The 21,909-nt window shown below is 38.0% G+C and overlaps 1 protein-coding gene across 3 annotated transcripts in view; it reads left to right on the plus strand.

Moving 5' to 3' along the window:
• The first annotated feature begins 1,764 nt into the window (after positions 1 to 1,764).
• Positions 1,765 to 21,909, plus strand: part of bdh2 (3-hydroxybutyrate dehydrogenase, type 2) — a 54,889-nt gene continuing 34,744 nt past the window's right edge. The window contains exons 1-4 of one of the 3 annotated variants that reach the window (XM_072916438.1): positions 1,765 to 1,882; positions 8,165 to 8,252; positions 13,914 to 13,992; positions 19,311 to 19,407. In XM_072916438.1, the coding sequence (XP_072772539.1) occupies positions 8,181 to 8,252; positions 13,914 to 13,992; positions 19,311 to 19,407 (248 nt within the window). In that variant the 5' untranslated portion in view covers positions 1,765 to 1,882; positions 8,165 to 8,180. Of the gene's footprint in view, positions 1,883 to 3,807; positions 3,887 to 8,164; positions 8,253 to 13,913; positions 13,993 to 14,510; positions 14,646 to 19,310; positions 19,408 to 21,909 lie in introns of those variants that run through there. The other 2 variants (XM_061987754.2, XM_072916439.1) reach the window with 2 other exon arrangements.

Here is a 21,909-nt window from a genome sequence, read left to right on the forward strand (position 1 = left end):
CAGGAATTTCAAAATAATTTTCATGAGAGTTAAAAAATGATGTGTATCCTTTGTACGGGTAAAAGTGCATGTTGTGTTCCCGTGAGACTCTCAGCAGCCCTCGTTTGCTTTGTCAATCACTTTACTGCATTAATATGCGGAACATAAATCAGGCAGGTGGGACCATTAAACGCTGAACGCATGAGGGACAAATGGTTCTGTTTGAGGTGTAATATACTCAGAGTGGATGCCATTGTAGATGGCGACAACGTTGGCCGGCCAGCATCGTGTCCATTGTGCCGCCTGATTGAAGTGCTTTTCCCCAAAGAGGCGCGTCGGCTCCCAGGGCGACTCGACAGCGATGGTGACGATAATGAGGTGTCTTGACTCCCTCTCTGCCCCACTCTGATTCAAACAAGCGCTGATGGCCACAGCAGAAGGCGAATAGCTCATGCATATTTTATTGCACTGACCCATAGGGGACGGATTGGACCGTGCTAACTAGCTGCGCGATGAGCATTATATCCACAGTGTGTCTGCTTTTTCTAGCATACACACACGTTCCACAATTAGGATTATATTGTTGTTACGTTACATTTCCAGGATATGCGATATTACAATTCAGTAATCTCTCGTTTATCACTGTTAATTGGTTCCGGACATGACCGTGATGAATTAATTTCCCCAAAGCAGGGAGCAATAATTATAAATAGAATATTATCAAAGCTAGAGTACTTATTATTAAAGTATTAATTAATAAAAATTATTAACTGTGCGGAATAGACTTATGAGGTATTTCAATTGAAGTGGATTTGTACATACAGGTAAAAGCCAGTAAATTAGAATATTTTGAAAAACTTGATTTATTTCAGTAATTGCATTCAAAAGGTGTAACTTGTACATTATATTTATTCATTGCACACAGACTGATGCATTCAAATGTTTATTTCATTTAATTTTGATGATTTGAAGTGGCAACAAATGAAAATCCAAAATTCCGTGTGTCACAAAATTAGAATATTACTTAAGGCTAATACAAAAAAGGGATTTTTAGAAATGTTGGCCAACTGAAAAGTATGAAAATGAAAAATATGAGCATGTACAATACTCAATACTTGGTTGGAGCTCCTTTTGCCTCAATTACTGCGTTAATGCGGCGTGGCATGGAGTCGATGAGTTTCTGGCACTGCTCAGGTGTTATGAGAGCCCAGGTTGCTCTGATAGTGGCCTTCAACTCTTCTGCGTTTTTGGGTCTGGCATTCTGCATCTTCCTTTTCACAATACCCCACAGATTTTCTATGGGGCTAAGGTCAGGGGAGTTGGCGGGCCAATTTAGAACAGAAATACCATGGTCCGTAAACCAGGCACGGGTAGATTTTGCACTGTGTGCAGGCGCCAAGTCCTGTTGGAACTTGAAATCTCCATCTCCATAGAGCAGGTCAGCAGCAGGAAGCATGAAGTGCTCTAAAACTTGCTGGTAGACGGCTGCGTTGACCCTGGATCTCAGGAAACAGAGTGGACCGACACCAGCAGATGACATGGCACCCCAAACCATCACCCAACCATGCAAATGTTGCATTTCCTTTGGAAATCGAGGTCCCAGAGTCTGGAGGAAGACAGGAGAGGCACAGGATCCACGTTGCCTGAAGTCTAGTGTAAAGTTTCCACCATCAGTGATGGTTTGGGGTGCCATGTCATCTGCTGGTGTCGGTCCACTCTGTTTCCTGAGATCCAGGGTCAACGCAGCCGTCTACCAGCAAGTCTGTGCTGGAGTATTGTCGCTAATACGGGTCGTCATTGAAGCTGTACTTATATCCTGTAGCTGTTTGCAGCGTGCTGTCTTTTTGTTCCTAGTTCCTAGTTCCTGTTTCCTGGTATCCTGTTTCCTGTCGCCTAGTTCCTGGTTTGTGTTTTACCTTCTTATTTTAAATCATGTTTTCCTGCACCATCTTGGGGTTCTGTCACAAACAGTTTGTGACAGAACCCCAAGATGCAGAGAAGGCAGTATTGGTGCAGGAAAGTCTCAATCAATCAAAATTAGGGCTGCAACAACTAATTGATTAAAATCGATTATAAAAATAGTTGGCGATTAATTTAGTCATTGATTCGTTGGATCTATGCTATGCGTATGCGCAGAGGCATTTTTTTTATTTATTTAATTTAATTTTTAATTTTCTTTTTTTTTTACAAACCTTTATTTAAAAAACTACAACATGTACAAACCGCTGAGAAACAATAATCAAAATAAGTATGGTGCCAGTATGCTGTTTTTTTCAATGAAATACTGGAAAGGATAAAAATGTAGTTGATCTCTTATCCGATTATTAATCGATTAATCGAAGTAATAATCGATCATCAAATTAATCGTGAGTTGCAGCCCTAATCAAATACAGTCTATAGGTCCCTAAGATATATAGATATCTAATGTATTCATACATTGTGTATGTAGGATATATGCATGTATAAATAACCTAATCATATTGTTTCTTGAATTTAAAAATAGCTGACCATTTTTGTCCCCCTTCTCTGGGATTATATTCCCAGTTTTGATCTCGGACGTCTGGTCACTTATAGCAGGGCCGGCCCGTGGCATAGGCCGTATAGGCAAATGCTAAGGGCGCCGTCCATCAGGGGGCGCCATGCCAGTGCCACAAATGTTGGAGAAAAAGAAAAAGAAAAAAAAAGTTGTTACTATTATTTCTAAATACAAAAAATAATCTCACGTTAATTAAAATGCAAAGTAAAGCCTATTTAATAGAAATATTATTTGTTACAACATTACGCCCCCCCTCCTCCCCACGCACAGTGCGCCCCCTCCCTTCCCGTATCATGACTCTTTTTGGACGTCACCACATCAAAAAATCAACACAAGATGTCAAAACGGCCAAAACTGTCAGGTGCCCAGGGAAGAAAAAAGAGAAAAGAAGAGGAGAAACGAGAAAAGACAGAGGTAGCAGGTAGGTAACGTTAGCCTACATGAAATTATTTGTCTGTTACAGAATGTGATAGTAACCTGGCTTTTTAGCATTAAGCTAATGTTACATGATTCGGCAATTGCTAATCAATAAATAGCTAGTTCTGTTTTAACGTCGGGTTAATATTGTGGAGGGGGCTAAATTGTTATGGAAAAGAATAATGTAACGTTAGGTAATTACAGTACTCCCACCTTACATTCCTCAGGGACATTTGTATTAGATCTTTTAAGCAGGTGTTTTTTGTTTACATTATTGCCTTCTGGTTAGCTAATGTTTGCCCTGCAGGTAATAGTCACTTTTCCACCCCTTTATATTAAGTATAGTTGTAAGTAAAAAAAAAAAAGGTCAAAGACAAAGCTATTCGGGTTCTTGTGAGTATATACACTTCACTGCCGATGTGGGGGGGCGCCACCTAAAATCTTGCCTAGGGCGCCAGATTGATTAGGGCCGGGCCTGACTTATAGCGTATAAAAATATTCTATTACTGTTAAGCAAACTATGAATAATAAAACACGCCAAAACATGTGTCCTTTATCATAGCTACACGTATGACAAAAAGCGCGTGAAAATCAGCGGTATTCAGTGAAGTAAAATGAATTAAATGCGCTGACAGTGCAATTCATTTGGCAGGAGCAATGAACTGAGTGGAGCGGATCACCACTCCAAGATGGCGGCCCCGCGTCTCGTCAGCGCCAGTAGGCAGTAGCGCTCCATGCTACTACTTCAAACTACTGGTAAATCATCAATAGCGAATAGCGGGAATAGCCCTCTTGGACTTCCGGGTTGACGGCCAATAGCAATAACCACAACAGGGTCACGTGTGGCCAATTTTGTTGGGGAACTTCCGGGTTGATAGCCAATAGCAGTAACCAAGACAGGGTCACGTGTGCAGTGTGTCGCTCTGAACGTGTCGGTTTGAACATAAACACAAGGTGAGTTTTCAAGTCCAAAATGTTAACATTTGCGAGCCACTCGGTCACTAAGGCTTGACATTAACTCATTAAAACGATATTCAAGTGTTGTTTTTTTTAAGTTACAGACCGCAGTTGCCTTTAAATTTAAATCGTGGCAAGTGTTACTTGTTTCTTTATGTGTCAACTCACTGGCGGATTGTAGTTGCTCAGAAATGAAAAAGAAGGAAAATATTGATATTATTATTATAGACATGAGTTTTTACTTGACATAATGTACATAAAAAACTACAATGCTGTGTTTAGTTGCTACCAAAACATTCAAATTCATCAAATTAACAATGTACATTTCCCACCAATTCTGACACACTGAATAGTGCTTTGCTTGGTTATACATTAGCTTCATTGACCTTTGCTATTGTTACTTTGGAAATTGCTGCGTGGTGTTTAAAATATGACTGATAATACTATTATGTTATGTATATTATGTTGACTCGGCGTCTTTAAAAATCCAAACTGCATTTTTGATGTATTTTTCAATCAGAATAATCACACAAATTTGCATTAATCACGATTAATCACAGCTTGTTACGTGCTTGCATAATTTAAATTAAGTCAATAAAAAGAGTCCAACATTTGGACCCTCGTGCAATTTTATTGTCAGGGTGTCTTACAAGAAGATTTTTCAAAATGTTTACTTGATTTATTTGCTTAAAAAAACAACTATGAAATATATTTAATTTTTTTCAAAAGTAATGTTGTAAAATTGTGAAAATTGTTGCTTGAATTAAAAAAGTTTGCTACTACAACAACTGTCTGGGATTGATATTTTACAATCATTTTTTAGTATATTTTTTAAATTATGTTTTAATAAAAAATGTTTATTTAATTTAATTTTGTATTGTTTATTGATATAGTAGTAGTCCTTCATTCAGTTTTTAGTTATTTTTAACTAAATTAAAGCCGTAAAATCGTAAAAATTGTTTCTCAAGATAAAACAAATTTTCAACTCCATCAAATGTTTAGGGTTGATATTTGTAATTTTTAATATATTTGATATTTCATAAAAAAATCAAATTTTTAAGAAATTGTTTTTTGATCTATTCTTACCCATTTATTCAGCTTTTAGTCATTTAATGATACAATATTTAAATAACTATGGCATATATATAAACATTTTTCGAATTTAATGCTGTAAAATTGTGAAAATTGTTGCTAGAGTTCAACAAGTCATCTACTCCATCAACTGTCTGGGATTGATATTTATTATGCATTTTGTAGTTTTTAGTATATTTTAAAATTGTTATTTAAAAAAAACAACAACTTTATTTTATTTTAATTGATCTGCTCCTTTATTTAATGTTTAGTTATTTTAACCATACAATTATTTAAAAAAATATGGCATATATTTATTTATTTTCCAAACTTAAGGCTGCAAAATTGTGATTATTTTTACTTGAATTTAAAAAAAAGTCTTCCACTCCGTCAACTGTCGAAATTGATGTTTAGTGTGCATTTTGTATTTGTTTAAATATTTAAAATAGTTTATATTCTAAAAAAAAAACATTTTCTTTTAATTGATCTATTTTAACCCCTTTTCAGTTTTTAACTATTTTAACCATACAGTTATAAAAAAAAAAAACTTAGCATATTTTTATTTATTAATTTTATTTTTTTCAAATTCAAAGCTGTAAATTTGAAAAAATAAATACCTGCGTTAAAACAGTATTTTACTCCTTTGACTATATGGAATTTACATTTATTATGCATTTTGTATTTTTTTTAAGGATATATTTGATAATTTTTACATTTTATAAAAAAAAAACCTCAAATTTAAAACAAATTGTGTATTGATCTATTCTTACCCCAACAAGTCTTCTACTCCATCAACTGTCTGGGATTGATATTTATTATGCATTTTGTAGTTTTTAGTATATTTTAAAACTGTTATTTAAAAAACAACAACAACTTTGTTTCGTTTTAATTGATCTACTCCTTTATTTAATGTTTAGTTATTTTAACCATACAATTATTTAAAAAAATATGGCATATATTTATTTATTTTCCAAACTTAAGGCTGCAAAATTATGATTATTGTTACTTGATTTAAAAAAAAGATTCCACTCCATTAACTGTCGGAATTGATATTTAGTATGCATTTTGTATTTTTTTTAATATTTAAATTTGTTTGTATTCTAATAAAAAAGCTTTTTCTTTTAATTTATCTATTTGAACCCCTTTTCAGTTTTTAACTATTTTAACAATACAGTTGTAAAAAAAAACGTAGTATATTTTTATTTATTTATTTTATTTTTTCAAATTCAAAGCTGTAAATTCGAAGAAAAAAAAACCTGCGTTAAAACAGTATTTTACTCCCTTAACTGTATGGGATTGATATTTATTATGCATTTTGTATTTTTTTTAAAGGATATATTTGATCATTTTTACCTTTTTATAAAAAAAAAAATCCAATTTATTAAAAAAAAAAAAAAAAAATGTTTATTGATCTATTCTTACCTCTTTATTCAGTCATTTAACGATACAATATTTAAATAACTATGGCATTTATATAAACATTTTTTGAATTTAATGCTGTAAAATTGTGAAAATTGTTGCTAGAGTTCAACAAGTCTTCTACTCCATCAACTGTCTGGGATTGATATTTATTATGCATTTTGTAGTATTTAGTATATTTTAACATTGTTATTAAAAAACAACAACACCTTTGTTTTATTTTAATTGATCTACTCCTTTATTTAATGTTTAGTTATTTAAACCAAACAATTGTTAAAAAATATGGCATATATTTATTTATTTTCCAAACTTAAGGCTTCAAAATTGTGATTGTTACTTGAATTGAAAAAAAGTGTTCCAATCCATCAACTGTCAGAATTGATATTTAGTATGCATTTTGTATTTTTTTCAATATTTAAAATTGTTTATATTCTAATAAAAACACGTTTTCTTTTAATTGATCTGTTTTAACCCTTTTCAGTTTGTAACTATTTTAACAAAACAGTTGTAAAAAAAAAAACTTAGCATATTTTTATTTATTTTTTATTTTTTTTCAAATTCAAAGCTGTAAATTCAAAAAAAATAAAAATACATGAGTTAAAAAAGTACATTACTCCATTAACTGTATGAAATTGACATTTATTATGCATTTTGTATATATTTTTTAAGGATATATTTTATAATTATTACATTTTATCAAAAAAAAAATTGTTTATTGATCTATTGATGTCCCTTTATTCAGTTTTTTATTATTTTAGCACTACAATTGTTTAAAAAAAAAAAAACATTGGCATATATATAATAATTTTTTCTAATGCAATGCTGCAAATTTGTGATAGTTGTTACTTGAATCAAAAACAATGTCTTCTACTCCATCAACTGTCGGGATTGATATTTATGCATTTTATATTTTCTTTAATATTTTTAATTGTTTTATTAAAAAAATATTTTCTTTTAATTGATCTATTTTAACCCCTTTTCAGTTTTGAACTATTTTAACAATACAGTTGTAAAAAAAACGTAGCAAACTTGTATTTATTCATTTTATTTTTTTCATATTCAAAGCTGTAAAATTGAGAGTTAGAAACATATTTTACTACATTAACTGTATGGGAGTGATATTTTGTGTTTTTTAAATATATTTTTAAATGTTTACATTTTATTAAAAACATCCATCCATCCATTTTCTACCGCTTATTCACACTGTTTATTAATCTATTCGTATCCCTTTATTCAGTTTTTAATTATTTTAGCACTACAATTATTAAAAAAAAATATTGATGGATTTTTTTTAAATATAATGCTGTAAAATCGTGACAATTGTTACTCAAGTTATTAAAGTATTATACTCCATCACCTGTCTGGCATTGATTTTTGTTATGCAGTTTGTATTCTATGGTATATTTTAAAATATTTACTTTTAAATAAATAAAAAAAAAGCATATTTTTATTGATGTATTGATCTTACCCTTTTATTTTGTGTTTGATTATTTTAACGATACAATGAATAAAAAATGCATTACTAAGTACAGTGCAGTGAAGGATAAAGTGGTATTACAATGTTATAAATAATGAACATAGATTCATAATCTAATCCTAAATGTGTTTTTGCCCTGAAGCTGCCGACAAGACAACAATGCAACTTCTTACTGCGACTTTAATTCCACTAATATCAACAAACAACTTAAAATTGACATCATAACCGCTAATTTCTGTTTTGTATGTTTTTCCGAATAAAAACAAAACAAATTATGTACTTATTGTTCTATTCTCCTGTTTCCATAGCGCTGCAGTGTTCGCCATGGGTCGCCTGGATGGCAAAGTGATTGTGTTGTCAGCCGCCGCGCAGGGTATCGGACGTGCTGCCGCAGTGGTAATGAGATTCAATAAGAATTTGTTCCACATTATCAGTACCAAATGTTTATTTAATAGGCCAGTCAAGACTATACATTTGGAAGTGTATGCAAACAACAAATGATAATGGTCCTCCATTATGTGGCATTTATTCGGAGTGATAAAATCCTCGGTATCCTGTAGTTTTTTCCCGTGTTTACATGTTTACTAACGTTACGCGTAGCCATTACCGTAAAATTGGCGTTATTGCTAGAATCCTTCATTGCATACATGGACATTTGCTGAGGGGGAAGTATCATCTCAGAGATCTCGTGGATTCTGGAGGAGATGAAAGACGCCTTCAGATTGCTCACTATGTGGCATGAGGGTTGTTTACAAACATCCTTGACAAGATTGGTCAATCTTATCCCCTTAGAGCAGAGCTGGGCAAATATTTTCACTGGGGGGGCCACATTGAGAGAAACAAATGTGTCTGGGGGGGCCAAGGTGTATGTGTGTATAAAGTATATGTACACATTTAGCTGTAAAAATCTGCTGTACAGTATGTGTCTTTGGGTCCCTTTTTTTCAAGACCGCTAATACCAAAAGTCACAATGTCCGATAGAGTTCTAAAAAAGATATGACAGACCACCTCAAAAAAACAGAAAGGAATTTTCTCACGTCCGCTTTCCCACAATACATACAGCTAATGATCGAGGGCGAGTTCTTGGTTTCTTATGTGGGTTTATTATTAGGCAGTTTCATTAACGTCCTCCCAGCGCGGTAACAACACACAACAACAGCATTTCGTCTACGTAAAGCAGTCCGTCTGCCGCAAACAGCAATGTTGTGACACTTTTAAACAGGACAATACTGCCATCTACTGTACATGCATATGTGACCCACCCATAATGTGTCACATTTTTGTGTTGATTTATTTATTTTATTTTGTGGTTTGAATTCGTTTTTGGAGCTGTCATTCCACATTTATCAGTATTCACATTGGTCAGTAGGGGGCAGTAGGGCGTTTCTTCCCAATTGAATGCTATCACCTGCAGACCGGAAGTGTCTTGTCATTCTGATGAGCGCGACCAGTCTGTGAACAATTGAAACGTCCTGTGTGCTTTTTCCTCCTGTATAACAGGTTAGTTTTGGTGAATCAACTCACTGAATAATATCCATGTGATCTTTATAAGTTTAAGTACACATTCTGATGGTGGAGCCTAACTCTAAAGTGTTTGTGAGTTGTAGTTTGTATTTGTGAATGAATCCAGTGCACAGCTGCAGTAATCAATACAAAATGGCGACTTGAGTACGCAATGTTTATATAGGAACTTCTGATCCTAATTCAGACTCCCAAATTAGAGCTCCCGTTTTCTTATTGGTTTTATAATGTATATTTGTATAATGTGTGTGTTCTGAAATAGTGACAGAGAATAGAACAAGGATGGACAATTCAACCGCTAATACCAAAAGTCACAATGTCCGATAGAGTTCTAAAAAAGTTATGACAGACCACCTCAAAAAAGCAGAATGGAATTTTACAGTTTTTTACTGAATGGGACACACAAGATGTACATTAAAATAAAGAAAGTGGGATTTACAATATTAACTATTAACAATAAAACACTGAATATTAAAAACATGAACGTCGCTCCTCTTTTACTTCTCAGACCAGCTCCTTGATAGTTGTGTATATTTTACAATCAAGCAAAACACAACAAAAATGTGAAAAACAACAAAATATGAATGCAAAGTGTAATAAACACCTATAATATTAGTGGCCCTCTTTTTTAGGAACACTAATACCATCCATTCATCCATTTTCTACCACTTGTCCCTTTTTTGGGGTCAAAAGTCACAATATCTGATAGAGTTCTAAAAACGTTATGACAGACCATCTCAAAAAAATGGAATGGAATTTTACAGTTTTTTACTGAATGGGACACCCAAAATGCACATTAAAATAAAGTTAGTGGGATTTACAATATTAACTATGAACAATAAAACACGGAATATTAACAACATATAAACGTCGCTCCTCTTTTACTTCTCAGACCAGCTCCTCCATAGTTGTGTATCTTTTACAATCAAGCAAAACACAACAGAAATGTAAAAAACAGCAAAATACGAATGCAAAGTGTAATAAACACCTACAATATTATATATTTGCACGTAGGGCTGGGCGATGTATCGATATGCGCGATATATCACGGGTTTGTCTCTGTGCGATATAGAAAATGACTATATCGTGATATTCGAGTATGCGTTCTCACGCAGTTGCTTTTAGCTGCTGGCATTACACTACAGGCTCTCCTCGCTCTTTCCTGTCTCCTTCTCACAGACAGCAAGCGCACCTTCTACACACGTCACATACTGTCACGTCATACGTCACATACGCCCTCGCGGAGCAGAGACGTAGCAGCATGGCTAACGTTAGCTGTGATGCTAGCGGTAATACGAGAGAAAGAAGGTGCGAATCTGGTAACAAATGAAGGAATAATTAATTCCCCCAAAAAACAGCAAGGGGTCCATCGTCTGGCGGTGGTTCGGCTTCAAGTGGGAAGATGTCGAACAGACAACCGTAATTTGTCAAGTGTGGGGCAAAAGCTTTGCTATAAAAAGTAGCAGTAGCCTACTGCTAATATGTAGCATCATTTGAAAAGTCCCCTGCTAGTGAATGAAGAGTGCTAACTCCAATCCAATCCACTTTATTTATATAGCACATTTAAACACCATAAATGTTTCCAAAGTGCTGCACAACAATATTAAAAACAATATTTACGTACTCCGCACGTCAACACATCAGTTCGGTGCCACACGCCCACACCATCGAAATGCCGAGGCAAACATTTCCAGATCAACACCGTATGAAAAAAATAGTGATTTTTTTTTAGTTGTGATTTCCTTTTCTGCATGAAAATTTTAAAGTAGCATATATTAATGCAGTATGAATAAGAATGTTTTAATGTAGACACATAGAATCATTATACTGCTGTGATTATATGCATCAAGTGTTCATTCAAAGCTAAGGCAAAATAGATCTATAAGAGATATATATCGTGTATCGTGATATGGCCTTAAAATATTGCGATATTAAAAAAAGGCCATATCGCCCAGCCCTATTTGCACGTAAAAATCTGCTTCCGCATCTGTTTCTGACACATGCGTTTTGGGCTGGCTGCTCTGGATACAAACCCCGCCCGCTCTGGTTTGTTCCTGGTCTGAACTGCTGTGACGTAGATTATCGTAATATCTAGTATAAGACCCAAAAGTGCAGATTTCGACCATTGAAATAATTTCTATCAGAGGTGTGGACTCGAGTCACATGACTTGGACTCGAGTCAGACTCGAGTCATGAATTTGATGACTTTAGACTCGACTTGACAAAATGTAAAAAGACTTGCAACTCGACTTAGACTTTAACATCAATGACTTGTGACTTCACTTGGACTTGAGCCTTTTGAATTGACATGACTTGACATGACTTGCTACTTTCCCCAAAACCCAAAGATGAAAAAGTTATTCGGGAGCACTCCGTATTTTTCATTGTGTACTTGTCTATCAGCGTTGCGTGTGTCAGCTGGTGTGGTCTCAGTACAACAGCCAATCAAATTAGATCTACTTTGTTTTCATCACACAGCATTCATCCAATCAAATTGCAGGACAACCAACGAAGAAGACATGTCCAAACCACACGCCAGTGAACAAAAAATGATACCTAAAATAATTTTGTTTGGGTATAAAAATTACGAGGTGGTCAACACAAAACGGTTTGCAGTATGCAACACATGCGGTTCGAAAATTACTGATGGAGAGGCAACAACTTCCAACTTCGTCCGGCATTTGAAGTTGCACAAAGAACGGTAAGTTTTGAATGTAAGATAACGTTTATTGGCTAAGTAACGTGACTTTTATTTGCTGTGTAGTTAAATCAGTGAGGCTGTAAACTCACTGCTAACGTTATAACGTTATTGCAAACACGGGAATCTGTTGCAGTTCACTACCTTATTCATACTTTTTGTTCAGTGATTTTTTTAAAGCGGGGTTACGTTAGTCAATATATCACACGTAACGTTAGACGGCGGTCAGCAGCACCGCGTATTTTAGCCACCTAAAAAAAGACAAAAATAGTAAAATAAAGGTCAGTTAAAATGTATACTATATTATGAATATGTGTACCGTTTTAGCTAGCTTTCTGACATACTGTTGGTTGTTTACCTCAGTGGTCCCCAACCACCGGGCCACGGCCCGGTACTGGTCCGTGGATCGATTGGTATCGGGCCGCACAAGAAATAATTTATTTTTATTTTTATTTTTTTATTAAATTAACATAAAAAACACAAGATACACTTACAAGTAGTGCACCAACCCAAAACAACTCTCTCCCCCTTTTGTTCTGGCCATTGAACATGAAGACTCTTCCTTCACTGTTCCGAGTGGCCATGAGAGTCTTGGCAGTGCCTGCCTCCAGTGCTCCAGTGGAGCGAGTTTTCAGCCATGGTGGCATCATACTACGCCCCCATCGTGCACAAATGACTGACAGACTCTTGGCTAATTTGGCCTGACATATAAAAAGTACAACTTTTTTGTTATGTTCACGTATATGTCATGTTTTTTTCAATGTTAACACTTTTGTACAAATAAGTACATTTGCACTTTATTTTTCAATGTGTTTGTTCTGTAAAGGAATGAGTTAATGTTTAAAATGACTGGTTAATAGTGCTATTATAAAGTGCAATGTCAGCACAATTTTCTTTCCTGCAATTTAAAATGCACTTGTTTTAATAAATAAATACAGCGTTTGAAAAGCATACACAATCTGTGTTAATATATTAGTCTGTGGTTAAAAGGACTTGAAAGGACTCGAAACTCAAAATGCAGGACTTAGGACTTGACTTGAGACTTTCCAGTCTTGACTTTGGACTTGACTCGGGGCTTGCCTGTCTTGACTCGGGACTTGACTCGGACTTGAGGGCAAAGACTTGAGACTTACTTGTGACTTGCAAAACAATGACTTGGTCCCACCTCTGCTTTCTATAGTTCAAGACTTATGGTCATTTAAAAACAGCACTGCACATCATAATGGCGGCGACAGTTTTGATGTTAAAGGTCTAAAAAAAATTATGTAGAACGTCCGGCGGGCCGGATTGAAAATCATAACGGGCCACATTTGGCCCGCGGGCCGTATTTTGCCCAGGTTTGCCTTAAATCGTGTGTGTGTGTGTGTGTGTGTGTGTGTTTTGTGTAAGTGAAGCAGTTGTTGCCTTGCAGCAATGCAGTGTGCACCGCAAAGGGATACCGCCCGAAGTCGCCTCCCACCATTGGGTCCAGATCACTTATTATTCAGTCATTAGAAAGAAAGCAATGTGGAGTTGTTGAACATTTCAGTTTGGACTAGTAAAGGTGCTGCGATGCAAGCTCTTAATGACACACTCAATCCAGCCTGCAGCGCCTGACTGCAGTTCGAATGGATTTCAGTTGAGCTATATAAGGTTTAGAAGCTGACATAGGGTGACTATAGAAAACAGCTAATGGGGTTTTAATGTTGCCACATATCTTTTTCATGAAAGTCACCTGCAAAAAGTGCGTAGTGTAGTTGAATTTGGAGCATTTTAACTGTTTTTTCCTTTAATGCGGCATGACTTTTGTATCAGAGTGTGATGCTATTGTTTCCCCCCCCCCTTTCTTTGATTGGTAGGCCTTTGCAAGGGAGGGAGCTCAAGTCACTGCAACCGACATTAATGCAGAGAAGCTCAAGGAGCTGGATGGCATTCAAGGTAGGGGAAGGTGTAAAATGTCTCCATCTGCTGGCAACATATTGTACTGCAGTCAGTAATACAAAACCAGTTATTTAATTCAACTAAAAATGATGAATAATAGTGGTTTTCGGTTGTTACTTACCATTCAGTTACCCATTTTATTTCCAACCAGCAAACACAATTCAAAGTAAAAAGAGCATTTCCGATACAATATCTTCATCTGCACGATACAATAGTGGTATTTAAAAAAAGAAGCAGGAAAATAATCTGATTCTTAATCATCAATACAATACATAAACACCTGATACTTGACAATATTAAGTATATAAACAGGTCAAGTATGCCGTATTTTTCGGAGTATAAGTCGCTCCGGAGTATAAGTCGCATCGGCCGAAAATGCATAATAAAGAAGGAAAAAACATATATGTCATGTCTGTGTGATCATGTTTTGTTTTAGTCATGTTCGGTTTTGTTTTTGGACTTTTTGTGCACTTTTGTTTGTTTTGTCACCATAGCAACCATTAGTTTTCACCTGTCACGTCACGCACCTGTTTTCACTAATCATGTCTGCAGTATTTAAGTTCATTGTTTTCAGTTCGTCGTTCTGGCGACATCCCGGATTCATACCCCTGTCACACTCTTACCTCTGCGCACTTCATAGTCCATGCCAAGTAAGTTTTTTGTTTATTAATGCTACAGTTAGTGTTTTTGTTTAATTGTTCACAGTTTTTTGCCCACGTGCAAGTCTTTTTGTTTCGTTAGTCAAGTTTGTACTTCCGCCTTGAGCGCGCTTTTTGTTCCTTTGAGTGTTAAAAATAAATCATGTATTCACCTTCACGCCATGTCTGGTCCAAATCACTTGCACCTCGGGAGAACAAACCACGCCATAGTCCAAGGCGTGACAATATAAGTCGCACTGGAGTAAAAGTCGCATTTTATGGGAAATGTATTTGATAAAAGCCAACACCAAGAATAGACATTTGAAAGGCAATTTAAAATAAATAAAGAATAGTGAACAACAGGCTGAATAAGTGTACGTTATATTAGGCATAAATAACCAACTGAGAACGTGCCTGGTATGTTAACGTAACATTATGGTAAGAGTCATTCAAATAACTAACATATAGAACATGCTATACGTTTACCAAACAATCTGTCACTCCTAATCGCTAAATCCCATGAAATCTTATACGTCTAGTCTCTTACGGGAATGAGCTAAATAATATTATTTGATATTTTACGGTAATGTGTTAATAATTTCACACAAGTCGCTCCTGAGTATAAGTCGCACCCCCGGCCATACTATGAAAAAAACTGCGACTTATAGTACGAAAAATACGGTAATATTATTTTTTCATTCACATATACTCAATAGTAGAGAATGGAATAGAATGTACTATTTGTATTATGTATTATTTTTTCCAATAATACAGATTATTAGTAGTCAAGGAGGCCGACAACCGATATTTGGAACCAGCAATTCTGGACCACCATCCGCCGCCTCAGGAAGGGGAAGCAGTGCAGTGTCAACACCGTGTATGGTGGGGATGGTGCTCTGCTGACCTCGACTGCGGATGTTGTGGATCGGTGGAGGGAATACTTCGAAGACCTCCTCAATCCTACCAGCACGTCTTCCTATGAGGAAGCAGGGCCTGGGGAATCTGTGGTGGGCTCTCCTATTTCTGGGGCTGAGGTTGCCGAGGTAGTTAAAAAGCTCCTCGGTGGCAAGGCCCCGGGGGTGGATGAGATCCGCCCGGAGTTCCTTAAGGTTCTGGATGCTGTGGGGCTGTCTTGGTTGACAAGACTCTGCAACATCGCGTGGACATCGGGGGCGGTACCTCTGGATTGGCAGACCGGGGTGGTGGTTCCTCTCTTTAAGAAGGGGAACCGGAGGGTGTGTTCCAACTATCGTGGGATCACACTCCTCAGCCTTCCCGGTAAGGTCTATTCAGGTGTACTGGAGAGGAGGCTACGCCGGATAGTCGAACCTCGGATTCAGGAGGAACAGTGTGGTTTTCGTCCTGGTCGTGGAACTGTGGACCAGCTCTATACTCTCGGCAGGGTCCTTGAGGGTGCATGGGAGTTTGCCCAACCAGTCTACATGTGCTTTGTGGACTTGGAGAAGGCATTCGACCGTGTACCCCGGGAAGTCCTGTGGGGAGTGCTCAGAGAGTATGGGGTAACGGACTGTCTTATTGTGGCAGTTCGCTCCCTGTATAATCAGTGTCAGAGCTTGGTCCGCATTGCCGGCAGTAAGTCGGACACGTTTCCAGTGAGGGTTGGACTCCGCCAAGGCTGCCCTTTGTCACCGATTCTGTTCATAACCTTTATGGACAGAATTTCTAGGCGCAGTCAGGGCGTTGAGGGGATCTGGTTTGGTGGCTGCAGGATTAGGTCACTGCTATTTGCAGATGATGTGGTCCTGATGGCTTCCTCCGGCCAAGATCTTCAGCTCTCACTGGATCGGTTCGCTGCCGAGTGTGAAGCGACTGGGATGGGAATCAGCACCTCCAAGTCCGAGTCCATGGTTCTCTCCCGGAAAAGGGTGGAGTGCCATCTCCGGGTTGGGGAGGAGATCTTGCCCCAAGTGGAGGAGTTCAAGTACCTCGGAGTCTTGTTCACGAGTGGGGGAGGAGTGGATCGTGAGATCGACAGGCGGATCGGTGCGGCGTCTTCAGTAATGCGGACGCTGTATCGATCCGTTGTGGTGAAGAAGGAGCTGAGCCGGAAGGCAAAGCTCTCGATTTACCGGTCGATCTACGTTCCCATCCTCACCTATGGTCATGAGCTTTGGGTCATGACCGAAAGGACAAGATCACGGGTACAAGCGGCCGAAATGAGTTTCCTCCGCCGGGTGGCGGGGCTCTCCCTTAGAGATATGGTGAGAAGCTCTGTCATTCGGGGGGAGCTCAAAGTAAAGCCGCTGCTCCTCCACATCGAGAGGAGCCAGATGAGGTGGTTCGGGCATCTGGTCAGGATGCCACCCGAACGCCTCCCTAGGGAGGTGTTTCGGGCACGTCCGACCGGTAGGAGGCCACGGGGAAGACCCAGGACACGCTGGGAAGACTATGTCTCCCGGCTGGCCTGGGAACGCCTCGGGATCCCCCGGGAGGAGCTGGACGAAGTGGCTGGGGAGAGGGAAGTCTGGGCTTCCCTGCTTAAGCTGCTGCCCCCGCGACCCGACCTCGGATAAGCGGAAGAAGATGGATGGATGGATGGATATTCATTTGCACTAAAAGTTATTTAAACATGAGTAGTATACATCAGTAAACAGCTGGACAAGGCTTTTAGCTAGTTTTTTTTACACAATTTTTCAGGAAATGTTGGCATATTGTTTTATGCGGTGCTAATGTTGTGGTTAATTTATCACTAAAAAACTCTTCACAAACACCTTTATTATGTGTGTCGAAGAGAAGAATCATTTTAATTTCAAAATTTGGGAAATCTCCTGGGAAAATTGTTAAAAATATGCGATTTCTCTACATCACAATAACCCGCCATCTACTCAGTTTTATAGCAGTTTATGGATTTAATACGTTGTAAGGTTTCCTCGTAAGAAACCCTGAAATATTGCGAACATTTAAATAACAATCCTGGGCTCCACCACAAAGCTTATTGTTGGACAATTTTCAAGCTCCTTTCCTCCTGGCTGTTACAGAAAGTATGAGAATGTGTGAGCTGCTGCCTGTTTTTTGCGCTTTTTTTTTTACTTATGGTAAATGGTCTGTATTTATATAGCGCAGACCTGGAATGATACCCAAAGCGCTTTACAAAACCAGTGAAGTTGGCACGTTGTGTAAATGGTAAATAAAAACAGAATACAATGATTTACAAATCCTTTTCAACTTATATTCAATTGAATAAACTGCAAAGACAAGATATTTAATGTTCGAACTGAGAAACAATTTTTTTTTTTTGCAAATAATCATTAACTTAGAATTTAATGGCACACATTGCAAAAAAGTTGGCACAGGGACATTTTTAACACTGTGTTACATGGCCTTTCCTTTTAACAATACTCGGTAAACGTTTGGGAACTGAGGAGACACATTTTTGAAGCTTTTCAGGTGGAATTCTTTCCCATTCTTGCTTGATGTACAGCTTAAGTTGTTCAACAGTCCGGGGTTTCATAATGCGCCACACATTTTCAATGGGAGACAGGTCTGGACTACAGGCAGGCCAGTCTAGTACCCGCACTCTTTTACTATGAAGCCACGCTGTTGTTACACGTGCAGAATGTGGCTTGGCATTGTCTTGCTGAAAAAGACGTTGCTTGGATGGCAACATATGTTGCTCTAAAACCTGTATGTACCATTCAGCATTAATGGTGCCTTCACAGATGTGTAAGTTACCCATGCCTTGGGCACTAATACACCCCCATACCATCACAGATGCTGCCCTTTGAACCTTGCGCCTATAACAGTCCGGATGGTTCTTTTCCTCCACAGTTTTCCAACAATTTCAAACGTGGACTCGTCAGACCGCAGAACACTTTTCCACTTTGCATCAGTCCATCTTAGATAAGCTCGGGTCCAGCAAAGCCGGCGGCGTTTCTGGGTGTTGTTGATAAATGGCTTTCGCTTTGCATATTAGAATTTTAACTTGCACTTACAGATGTAGCGACCAACTGTAATTACTGACAGTGGTTTTTTTGAAGTGTTCCTGAGCCCAAGTGGTGATATCCTTTACACACTGATGTCGCTTTTTGATGCAGTACCGCCTGAGGGATCGAAGGTCCGTAATGTCATGCCTTACGTGCAGTGATTTCTCTAGATTCTCTGATCCTTTGATGATATTACAGACCGTAGATGGTGAAATCCCTAAATTCCTTGCAATAGCTGGTTGAGAAATCTTTGTTCGACTACTGGCTCACGCAATTGTTCACAAAGAGGCGACCCTCATCCCAATCACGATTTGTACCATCCCGATTTTAAATTGATTTATAATTTTCAAAAACCAAAAACGTTTTTTTTTTTTTATGGCCATCAATTTTGGGAAAAAAAGCACATTTTTAGGCCATCTCCCCGCAAGCAGGAGGAGCTTTTCGAACCTGTAACAGGTTTTCGTTATAACCAAATAATACATTGCGAGAATCGGTTTGAATGGAGAATCAATTCTGAATGGAATCGACACCCCAGGAATCGGTTCGAATCATTCAAAGCCCAAGGATTCACACCCCTAGTATGTCATTTTTGTACTGGTAGTTATTTTTTTCCAATCCCATCTAAAAAGCAGTGCAAAAATTCAACCTTGTACACATTTTCTTTCAAGTAAAGACTTAGAAGATTCTTATTATTTTGCTACAATGTAGTGAGTTTAAATCTCTTCCTTCACAGGAATAAGGACCAAAGTGGTGGATGTGACCAAGAAAGACCAAGTGGAGGCCCTGGCCAAGGAACATGACCACGTCGATGTCCTGTTCAATGTCGCAGGGTACTTTTACACTTTCTCCCTCCACGTTATCTTTGTTCTGGGGACGTCAGAACTTAGGTGCACAATGTAGTGACACTGTGAACACTCTGCCATCTAGACCAGTGTTTTTCAACCACATAATGATTGAAAATATCTGGAGGCACACCACCAGAGGTGGGTAGAGTACCGTATTTTCCGCACTATAAGGCGCACCGGATTATTAGCCGCACCTTCTATGAATTACATATTTCATAATTTTGTCCACCAATAAGCCGCCCCGGACTAAAAGCCGCGCCTACGCTGCGCTAAAGTGAATGTCAAAAAAACGCTGCGCTAAAGTGAATGTCAAAAAAACAGTCAGATAGTTCAGTCAAACTTTAATAATATATTGAAAACCAGCGTTCTAACAACTCTGTCCCAAAATGTACGCAAATGTGCAATCACAAACATAGTAAAATTCAAAATGGTGTAGAACAATAGCAACATAATGTTGCTTTAACGTTAATGTCACAACACACAAAATAAACATAGCGCTCACCTTCTGAAGTTATTCTTCATTCGTAAATCCTTCGAATTCTTCGTCTTCGGTGTCCGAATTGAAAAGTTGGGCGAATACGGGATCCAAAATGGCCGGTTCCGTCTCGTAGAAGTCATCGGGAGTCAGTGTCGCTGTTGTTCTGTGAATCCTGCCTTCCGGAAAGCTCGGACCACAGTTGTGACCGAAATATCTGCCCAAGCATTTACGATCCACTGGCAAATGTTGGCGTATGTCGTCCGAGGCTGTCTGCCCGTCTTAGTGAAGGTGTGTTCGCCTTCGGAGCTGTGTGAAAAAAGCCACCCGGCCTCTTCGCGTAAACTTCCCTTAACCACTCGCTCATCTTTTCTTCATCCATCCATCCCTTCGAGTTAGCTTTTATGATGACGCCGGCTGGAAAGGTCTCTTTTGGCAAGGTCTTCCTTTTGAATATCACCATGAGTGGAAGTTAGCATGGCAAGCTAGAACCACAGTGAAGGATGACTTCATTCCCTGTGGTGCGAATATTCACCGTACGTGCTCCCGTTCCACAGTGCGGTTCACAGGAATATCAGTTGCTGTGAAATACGGTAGTAATCCGTGTGCGGATGGAGAGATTGCGTCTTTTTATGAACCGGATCGCTTATTAGGAGCCATTTTGTGGTCTTTACAGATGTAAACAGGAAATGAAACGTACGGTGATATCCGCGCGTTTTTTCTTCTTCTTCCGGGGGCGGGTGAAGCGCTTCCTTTTCTATGGGGGCGGGTGAAGCGCTTCCTGTTCTATGGGGGCGGGTGCTTTCCTTGGCGGTTGCTTGCGTAGAAGAAGAAGCGCTTCCTGTTCTACCAGGAAAAAAGATGGCGGCTGTTTACCGAAGTTGCGAGACCGAAACTTTATGAAAATGAATCGTAATAAAGCGCACCGGGTTATTAGGCGCACTGTCAGCTTTTGAGAAAAATTGTGGTTTTTAGGTGCGCCTTATAGTGCGGAAAATACGGTAGCCAGAAATTGTACTCAAGTAAGAGTAAGGAGTAGTCACCCAAATATTTCCTTGAGTAAAAGTAAAAAGTATGTTGTGAAAAAACTACTCAAGTACTGAGTAACTGATGAGTAACATACACACACATATCATATATATATATATATATATATATATATATATATATATATATATATATATATATATATATATATATACATACATATACATTGATATATACATACATATACATTGATATATACAGTATATAATTCATATGTATTTATTTTGCTGTTTTTGTTTACATGTTAAAGGTGTTTTAATGAATATACATGCATGTTTAACATATAGATTCCTTTCTTTCATGAAGACTAGAATATAAGTTGGTGTATTACCTGATTCTGATGACTTGCATTGATTGTAATCAGATAGTCGTGATGATAACGTCCACGTTTTCAAATGGAGGAGAAGAAAGGTTCCTCCTTTCTGTCTAATACCACATGAAAGTGGTGGGTTTTTGGCATCTTATTTGTCCAGCTTCCATATTCGTTTTTATACACTTTACAAGAAATATATTGGCGTCAAACTCCATAGCTTGCTAGCTTGTTTGCGCTGGCTTTCGGAGACTCTTATTTTGAAAGCGCAGGCGCAATGGAGCGGCACTTTTATTGTGAAGACAGGAACGTCCTCATGTGCGGTCAGTTTTTAGGCATTTGACGGGATGTATGGTTGGAATGAAAAAGTATCTTTTTTCCTTCACACTTTTGATTGATTGATTGGAACTTTTATTAGTAGATTGCACAGTACAGTACATATTCCGTACAATTGACCACTAAATGGTAACACCCCCATACGTTTTTCAGGTCATGTGACCACCTGGCTCTGTTTGATTGGTCCAACGTCACCAGTGACTGCATCTGATTGGTGGAACGAAGTGAAACGTCATCAGTAAGGCAGGCACTTTGAAGGTCTGTCTGACAGACCAAAACAAACAAAGCGTGCATTAACAGATCGATAAAAATTAGTAGC

Source organism: Nerophis lumbriciformis, linkage group LG27 (assembly GCF_033978685.3).
Source record: "Nerophis lumbriciformis linkage group LG27, RoL_Nlum_v2.1, whole genome shotgun sequence".
NCBI classification, from domain to species: Eukaryota; Metazoa; Chordata; class Actinopteri; order Syngnathiformes; family Syngnathidae; genus Nerophis; species Nerophis lumbriciformis.